Source organism: Catharus ustulatus, chromosome 10, assembly GCF_009819885.2.
Source record: "Catharus ustulatus isolate bCatUst1 chromosome 10, bCatUst1.pri.v2, whole genome shotgun sequence".
NCBI classification, from domain to species: domain Eukaryota; kingdom Metazoa; phylum Chordata; class Aves; order Passeriformes; family Turdidae; genus Catharus; species Catharus ustulatus.
The window spans coordinates 24,542,471-24,551,973 of record NC_046230.1 but is presented as its reverse complement, the minus strand read 5'-3'; the positions used below and the strand labels follow the sequence as shown (position 1 = coordinate 24,551,973).

The window sequence follows — 9,503 nt, the reverse complement described above, 5'->3', positions numbered from 1 at the left end:
TCCAAATCTCATTCTCAATTAATCACTTTTTTTTTTTTAATCACCCAGAAATAAAACAGGAGGTGGATCCAAGTATGGCCAGAGCTGACTGAAAAAAGCTGAAGGTCCCAAATCTGTGGGGCCTGGAGAACAAGAAATATAAAATAGTTTAGCAGAAGATTCTGGGTATTTCTGGGTATTTTAGCTTCCCCATGGGCTGATTCCTCCGTGGAAAAGAAAATTCTGGCAACCTTCCCATTGTTATCCATCATCCAGAGCCCATTTTCCTCCCAGAGCTCTGTGGAATTTTCTTCTTCCTCAGAGTTACAAAGCACCAGGGATCAAACCAGAATTTTAAAAGGAGATAGAAGAAAGTTTAGTTTAAATGAACTTGGGAAGAGTTTCACTTGATAAATACATTGATCAATACTCTTCTGAAGCAAGTTTGAGATGAGCACAGGCAGACTGGTGTGGTCACTTTGACCCTAAAAAAATCACTGAGCTCATCCTCTCCTCCTGAACATTTTCCTAAAAACCCCAAATTTTAATTTTCCTCCTAAACCCAGCTCCTGGAGCTCTGATTTATGTTGCAGAGGATCTTCTGCAGAGCCCAGGAGTGTTCTCAGCTCAGAACCCAGTCCAGCCCCTCTCTCCTGGTGATGATTCCCTACTGGAATGTTCCTTTGCACATCCCAAACCCTGAGCTTCCAGCATGGAATGCAGGAAGCTTTGCTGCTGCAGGGATTCAGAATTCCTTGCTGCTCTCTAAAGAGCCCTTTCAGGCTTGGCTGCAGCTGGGCTGAGTTTCGTGGCAGCTTTGGGGTTCTGATTCCTGGGGAGGGAATCAGCTGAATCTTCCTGGAAAAGGGATGAAGCATTTCTGGGGATGGGATCAGGCAATTGAATTTTCCTGGAGAAGGGATGACGAATTTCTGGGATGAAGCATTTCTGGGATGAGGCATTTCTGAGATTAAGCATTTCTGGGATGAGGCATTTCTGGGATAAGGCATTTCTGGGATGAAGCATTTCTGGGATGAAGCATTTCTGGGATGAGGCATTTCTGGGATAAGGCATTTCTGGGATGAAGCATTTCTGGGATGAAGCAGTGCAGCTTTGTCTTCTTAGACAGAGCTGGGGCTTCTATCCTCATGAAAATCCCAAAAAAAGCCATTTTGGTGCATAGTCCAGGGGGGTCATGTTGGTAGGGTACTGTTGAGGTCATGGTGATGAAATCAGAGCAGCTCAGGACGATAAATTCGTGTTCTGCACTATTTTCCCAACCTGGGAACACTATTCTCAGCTCCAGATGTCATTCGGGCTCATTGTTTTAAGGGATTTTTAACTCAGAACGGTGTCCCAGTGTCCTTTGTGCCCCTTCATTTGCATACAGATCAATGACGTCACCCTCCTCCCAGGAGCCATTTCAGGGGAGCAGCAGAGGTGTTATGAAAGGGAAACCCACACAGGTGAGACAATTGGGGACTGAAACAGAACAGGGCCAATAATTTAACATTAACAATTAACATGAATTAGGAATCAGAACAGACTAAGGCTTGGAATTTAACATTAACAATTAACATGAAAACTGAACAAATTTAGGAACTTGTTCCTAACACTCCCAAATTCCAGGCACATCCCGTGTGCTTTGGCAGCTCCCAGCTCCAGGAAGTCCCTTGGTGCAGGAGGGAGGGAGCTCCTGGACTGGTCTGGCAGGTGTGGGGAGCTCTGGGGTGACTCTGGCAGCAGCAATGTCCTCATTAGACTCGGGATTTGCATCCCAAACACAGCAGGGCAGCCCTGAGGAATTCCTGCTGGAGGGTGAGGTTACCCCCTGGTGCTTTCTGGGTCATCTCCGAATGATTAAAGAAGCTAAAAAGGTTATTTATTGTAAAAGCACATCAGTCTCCAAAGGCACAGACACAGACATTAAAGTCCACGCTAAGTTTTGGTATAAAGTCCTGAAATAAAGCAGGAGCTGTCCCTGGGGGTCCTGGTGTCCCTGCTGGAGCTCTGATCTTCTTCTGGGGTGTTGGAGATGCTGCAGGCAGAGCAATAGCAAAGAAAAATAGAAAGCAATGGTAAAGCAATGGCAAAAAGCAATGGTAAAAAGCCATGGCAAAAAGCACCAACTCTCCCCAGCACATAATCTTATATAGAATTTTCCCAACAAGCCAACACGTAAATTCAAACCACTACCACTCAACCTATGAGAATTCTGATTTCTTAACACACCAGGATACGTATGAACCACGTACACAATCTGTCTTGTTCTATCTGACAAATGTCAGCAATATGCTCACTGGAGTTTGATTTTGTCTAAGCACTGTCTCAAACTGAGCTGCTGGAGACTGCACTGAAAACTTCAGTGTGTTTGTTAAGCTTCACTAGAGCTTGTTCTTCTGCTCTGGCATCCAAACCTTTTACTTACTAAAAGCACTGCAGCTCACACTAAGATTTACTTATTGACTTACTTACTAACTTACACTTAAACTTATACTCGAATTTATGCTTATTCTTTACCTAAACTCCCATTCTGTGTGTGGGTAGCTTGGCTTCAATCCACCCTGTGGTCAGTGGTGTCTCTGTTGAACCTGAGCCGACCCCCTGTGCTGTTTTAGAGTCTCTGTGTCCCAGCCCAAGAGTCAGGAGACTCTTCTGTTGTTCCCAGAGCTGTTTATTTTATCTCATCTCAAAGTTCTTTCCCTGCCCAGCCCAGGTCCGTTCAGCAGCTCAGCCCCAGGCACTGCCCACCCTGGGCTGGGATTATCTTTTTATACTATAAACTACATCAACATTATTTACAGTTATCTTCCAATACCTATCACTGATATTGCACAGTCTGGTTCTGCTCCAAACCAATCTAAAAGTGCCAACATCACCCAAAAGATGGATGCAGGAAGAAGGAGAAAGAAGGACAGAACACGCCCAGGTTCCTCCATCCTGACCCCAGACCCTTATTATAAACAATCTTAAAAACCTACTTTTCCACCTTGTAATAATCTAACTTACACTCTACTTATTTTTTGTAATCCTTCATGTAAGGGTGGTAATTTTTCCCAGGGGTTGAAATCCAAGGCACAGGGGTTGGGAATCCCTCCAGCCCCAGCTGTGCTGTGGGGCCAGATGTTTCACAGCCCTGGATGGAGAAATTGGGGCACAACACTTCCAAGCTCATAAAAGCTGTGCTTTTATGTTTATGCACTTTATTTATATTTAGCTTTTTAAGGTTGTCATGTTTAATTTTAATTGGTCAGTAACTTTTTTTTTGCAACTCAGTTCATTGCTTAGAAGGTGTTTGTGTGTGTGCAGGTTAAGGCTCTTTCTTTATAAAGGTTTTTATGGTTTTTTTGGTGGATTTTAACAGGATTTTTACTTATTTTTCACAGGTGCAAATTGCTTTTTTGTAAGAATAGGTTGTAGTGTCAGCTGATTCTTATTTTTATTGTTTTTGTGTGGTTTAAGTGTGAAAGATGAGTTCAGTTTCCTGTTAAATTTAAAAAGATTTAATAAAAGACAATAAGAGACAAAAAACCAAAAGGTTTTATGGCTGGGTGCTGGGCACTCAGCCAAGAGCCCTCCTAACTCAGAAATAACTTCTTTAAATGCATCAACCTGTTGCATATTCATAGATCTTCATGCATAATTCAAAATCACCCCCCCAACCTTAAATCAACATTTTTTTTTTAATTTCTCCTTGTCCTGCACTCCCTGATAATGGAGATCAATAAATTCCATCCCTGGGGTTCTGGTGTCTGATAATCTAAGAATGTGAAGAATTTCCTGATTCTCTTTTTACCATTCTCTGAGTGAGTTACATGAACAAAAGCTTTTTACATCACCACATTATAGTAAAAAAAAAAAAAATATATATATTTATCACATTACTATTTCTGAGTTTTGTTAATAGCAGAACTGAAACTATATTAATACAGCAAAGTTTCCCAACATTATACACACAACATTCATTTGAATATTTGCAAAAAATCAGCAATGGAAGAACCTCCTGAGGGTTCCTGGATTTTCTCTGGATGGTTTTTGGGAGGATTGGGGGAGCCTGGAGGTGCCAGCCCTGCCCTCAGTGCCCTGGAAATTGAGGAACCTGGGGCAGGGATGTTGTCCCACGGTGGGAATCAAACATTCCTTTTCACCTAAAAACATTTTGTCCCATTCCACTGAAACCCAAACTGCTGGGAATGAAAAAACTCCGCAGGGACCAAGGGTGGAATTTTCTGAAAGGCTGAAAATGGAGATTTTGGACAGCTGCTGCTGGGGCAGTCCTTCCCCATTTCTGGATTTTTTAGGGGAAAAATGGACATTTCTGAAAGAGAAACCTTGATTTTGGTGGGAACAGGAGGGGGAAGAGCTGGGGGTGGCTCAGTGAGCCCAGGCTGTGTTTGGTGAGGAGGGGAGGGAAGGTGAGGCTCACCCAGTGCTGGTGGCACTGTCCCCATGCAGGGCTGATTCATATTTGGAAATGATTTGGCTGCAGGCAGATAGTTTCCAACACCAGCTATTATGCAGATTCCTACCTCGTTTACTTGCCCAATTAAATCATTAAAATGCCTCCAGCATTGGTGGCCTGCTCTTATTTTGCAGCTTTTTTTAAGGAAAAACTCTCCCTTTTTTCCTTCCACAAACCTCATCCCCAAATTCCCTCCACGCTGGAGTTTCTGGATGAGATTTGGGAGATGCAGAGATTGGGAGATGTTTGGGAATGATTCTAATCAGAGCTTGCAAAAGAAGGTGGTGGCTCCACTGCAGATTTCCCTGTGCCACATTTTTGTGGCTGCTTAGCTCTGACCCCATAATTCTTGTGCAGACATTAAATTGTAGGAGCTCAAAGCCCCACAGGTATTTTGGGAGGTTTGAACTTAGGGAAGGCATTCATGGTAAATATTGTTTTTGTTTCTGTTATTTTTTTTTGCTTGGGCTCAGCTCCATGATCCAGGTGTCCTGAGCGTGGTGCCAGACAGGGAATAAATTAAATTATTGCATAAATCAGAGAGCTGTGGCCAGAGGAGATCCCAGGGAGGAGGAGGAGGGCGGGGAGGGGTGGCCACGCTCTGTAATTGAGCATCAAAGCTCTGCTGCTCCTCTCCATCCCCACAGCAGCTGCTCCTGCTCCTTTCCCAGCCCTGCACAGGTGAGTTCTGCTTTTTCCCACCCAAATTTGGCCCAGGAAAATCTTTCCTCGAAGCCACCCTGTGATGTTGGATGGGAAGAGGCTCAGGTGTCAGGGCTGGGTGTGATGGGCAGAAATGGGCTGGTTCATGAGGATATGTACAAGGAATTATTGATATTTCCAACTACAGAGGTGTTTGTTTAGCTCACCTGGCAGGAAGAAAAGAGCTGGGGAGGATCTGGGAGCAAAATGTCTCTAAAATCTCTGGCAAGTGGTTTCTTTTTAGGATAAAAAAACAACTCTCTTTGGATCTATGGAGTTAATTGTATGTAATTTCAGATTTTGTCACCACCAGGAGTTCTTTACTTCCCAATTAAAAAGTGGGAAGTCAGACTTTTTGGGTTGTTTCCTCTCAGGAAAGTGTCAAAAACTGAAATAATCCTGTTTTCCCTTTTCCTCTCCAGTTCTGTGTCCTGCTGATGGCATAATGCAACACTCAGTAGCTATTGGCATTGATTTATTTCTTCTTTTTAAAAAATCTCTGTTTATTATTATTTTACATACATAATATACAATATATACTATATTATATATAAAATATATTATATAATATACATGATACCTTATATTTTATATGTTATATATTATATATATGGTATAGATTATGTTATATTAAATTATATTATATTATACACTACTAGTTATTATTATTATTATTATTATTATTATTATTATTATTATTATTATTATTATTATTATTATTATTATTATTATTATTATTATTATAATATTTCATTCTGGCACTGATCAGTTCAATCCCTGCTGCAGAAAAAGCTGGATAAGCTGGATGCAGCTTCCTATTTTTGGAATTCTGTGTGTGGAGCTCTCCGTGCTCTCAGTTTGCACCTGGAACTTCCAGCAGCAGCTGGAGCACAAGACATAAAATCCAGTTTGCAGTGGTGGAAATCTCCACATTCTGGGCAGAAATCCACAGTGTGGAGGAGGAGGAGGAGGAAGGAAGGAGGATTGGAAGGGATTTTTAATTAAGCTGCTCCAGCAGAGTGTTGAGCAACCCAGTGCAAGGTGCAATTCTGGCAGAGCTCAGCCTGGGGAGTGGGATTGCCACAAGTCCTGGATAAAACGAGCTCTGCTGGAACCTCCTTGGTGAGGATGGGGCAGGGAGAGGTTCCCTCTCCATGATTCTGGATAATTACTGAGCATGAGGCAGTTTAAGATTCCCCTTTCCATGATTCTGGATAGTTGCTGAACTCTGCTGCAGGCCCCTTGCTGAGGATTGGGCAGTTTAAGGTTCCTTTCCATGATTCTGGATAATTGCTGAGCCTGATGCAGTGTAAGATTTCCTCTCCATGATTCTGGATAATTGCTGAGCATGGGGCAGTTTAAGATTCTCTTTCCATGATTCTGGATAAAATGAGCTCTGATGGAATCTCCTTGCTGAGGATGGGGCAGTTTAAGGTTCCCTTTCCATGATTCTGGATAATTGCTGATCATGATGCAGTTTCAGATTCCCTCTCCATAATTCTGGATAATTGCTGAGCATGGGGCAGTGGGAGGTTCCCTTTTCCATGACTCTGGATAATTGCTGAGGACGATGCAGTGTAAGATTCCCTCTCCATGACTCTGGATAATTGCTGATCATGATGCAGTGTAAGATTCCCTTTTCCATGACTCTGGATAATTGCTGAGCCTGGAGCAGTGTAAGATTCCCTCTCCATGACCCCCATCCTCCCTCCCACAGGCAGCCCTGCAGAGGATGGATGTGAGGAGCAGCCTGAGCTACCTGTACTGGCTCTTCTGCCAGTTCGAGCTGATCACCTGCAGTTACCTGATGGAGCCCTGGGAGAAGCTGCTCTTCTACTCCTTCAACCTGGCCCTGCTGGGGCTGCTGCTCTACACCACCTATGTGTGTGTGGCTTTGCAGGCCAGCTCAGCCTTCCAGCTCCTCTGCAGCCTCCTGGCAAACCCACAGGACAGTGCTCTTGCTGTGGTGAAGTAAAAACTCACCCTGATTTGTCCCATTTTTGTCCAGGAGCAGCAAACTCTGCTTTATTCTCTCCTTGCGTTTTGCTCTGACAAAAAATTATTTTTGCTCCAATCAATCCTTGTTTTTTACTTTTTGCTTCTTCAAGAGCTTTCAGTTTTAAGGATCCACTGGAATTATAGAGCTGGGATTGGGACAGGAACAATACCCCTGAGGATTTTGTTATTCTGGGGAAAGGAGCAACCCCCATGAAGATTTTATAATTCCAGGGGTAAGGAACAACCCCACTGAAGATTTTATTTTATTATTTTCAGGGGAAAGAAACAACCTCCCCTGAACATTTTTTTAAAGCAGGGGAAAGGAACAACCCCACTGAAGATTTTATAATTTCAGGGGAAAGAAACAACCTCCCCTGAAAAAAAACCCAAACTTTATCTCAGGGGAAAGGAACAACACCCTTGAAGATTATGTTATTCTGGGGAAAGAAGCAACTCCCATGAAGATTTTATTATTTCAAGGGAAAAGAATAAACTCTCCTGAACATTTTATTATCTCAGGAAAAAGGAGCAAACCCCCCTGAAGATTTTGTTATTTCAGGGAAAAGGAACAACCCCCTGAAGATTTTGTCATTCCAGGAAAAGCTGTTTGGATATGGGAAGTTTTCATCTGGAGAAATGATACAGCACAAATTTGTTCTTGTCTGCCAGAAGACACAAAAATCCTGGATGAGTGGGAGCTGCTTCCCTGAGCTGGCTGTGTTTTTATTCATTTTAATACTTATTAATTTATTGATTTTCCTTACGTTCCTGTGATGCAAACAACGCTGCTGATTCATTAAAAATGTGCTGCTGTGAAAATTTATGATTGAAACTCTCAGATTCTTGGGCTTTTTAAACCAGATGATTTTTGGTTTACTTCAGTAAATCACGTGCATCATAGAGAGAATATAACACTACAGATTCACTTGTGGTAGGGATTTAGTTGAAAATAAAACCACTAAAAATGTAAAAATCCAAAGTCTCCTTTTTTCCTAACCCTTTGTTTCTACTTTTCACCTTTTACACTCTCCCTGTTGAGCAGGGTTTGAAACACAAACTCCTGAGCTGTAAATAAAATGCTGGATTTAGCTGGGACTGCTTTTGTTCCAAATTCCCTGATTTTTCAGCCTTACACCCACCAGATTCCTGCAGCAGGATGAGTTTGGGAATGAGAATTGATCCTCAGGAGGTGAAGGGAGCAGAGCAGGACACACAGGGTGACACAAATCCACATTTCCCACCCACCCTGGGGTGAGTTTGGGGAGTTTTTCCAAGCTCCTGGGACGCCCTCTCCTCCCAGGCTGATGCTGGAGGAGGAAATCCAGGGATTTAGGGAATGAGGTTTGGGCACAGGAGGAGACAAATCAAAGTGAAGACATTCATTCTGTCATTTGTCACCTCAGCTGCTTTGCCAGGTTATAATTATGGGGAAGTAAAGTAGGAGATGGAAATCTGGGAAAATGAGAGCAGCTCTGCTCAAACTCACAAGTCTTTTAACAATGCCCAAGTATCTCTAAGTTTGTAAAAACAATTTATTCAATACTTTCAACTTTAGATCCAGTTGGACTTTTAATTAAAGTAATACAATGGTTGAAGTAGTAATTAATGTAGATTCACTTTCATGATTAGTCTGCATGTTGTATTTACTGATATTTATCAATATAATTTGTATTTACTGATGGTTAGGAACAGAGGGAGCACACAATATTTAAATTTTTCCATCATTAGACAGTGATTTTCTCCCAGTCTCTAACACAGAGAAATAGAGGCAGTACTTTGAATTACAGGTACAAAATCTCAATTTCTCAAGAAAATGAATAAATATTTCTCCTCCCAGGGCAGGAGCAGCTCACCCTCAATTCCAGCAGAGGATTCCCAAGGACACCCTGAGCATTTCTGGACGTTCAGGAATGTCCCACACCAGGCTGGAGCAGCAGGAACTCTGCCCTGTTTGTTTTTGTGCCCTTGGCCATGGGGTGTGTGGTGCCTGCAGTGCCTGGGGCCTCTCTGGCAATGGTTGGGCTGGGATTTGGGGTGGGATTGGGGTGGGATTGGGATAGGATTTGGGATAGGATTTGGGATAGGATTGGGATAGGATTGGGATAGAATTTGGGATAGGATTTGGGATAGGATTTGGGATAGAACTGGGATAGGATTTGGGATAGAACTGGGATAGGATTTGGAATAGGATTGGGATAGGATTTGGAATAGGATTTGGGATAGGATTGGGGGTAGAATTTGGGATGGGATTTGAGATGGGATTTGGGATAGGATTTGGGATAGAACTGGGATAGGATTGGGATAGGATTGGGATAGAACTGGGATAGGATTGGGATAGGATTGGGATAGGATTGGGGTAGGA

The 9,503-nt window shown here is 42.7% G+C and overlaps 1 protein-coding gene across 1 annotated transcript; it reads left to right on the top strand.

The window, feature by feature from the left end:
• Nucleotides 1–5,091: 5,091 nt before the first annotated feature.
• LOC117000586 (serine palmitoyltransferase small subunit B-like) lies at nt 5,092–7,118 on the top strand. The gene is made up of 2 exons (XM_033068317.1): nt 5,092–5,122; nt 6,861–7,118. The coding sequence occupies exon 2, from the start codon at nt 6,876–6,878 to the stop codon at nt 7,116–7,118; it is 243 nt and encodes an 80-aa protein (XP_032924208.1). The 5' UTR covers nt 5,092–5,122; nt 6,861–6,875.
• The last annotated feature ends 2,385 nt before the right edge of the window (nt 7,119–9,503 follow it).

Excerpts from the sequence above, each read along its gene's own strand:
- LOC117000586 (XM_033068317.1), top strand. The coding sequence starts at position 6,876 with ATGGATGTGAGGAGCAGCCTGAGCTACCTGTACTGGCTCTTCTGCCAG.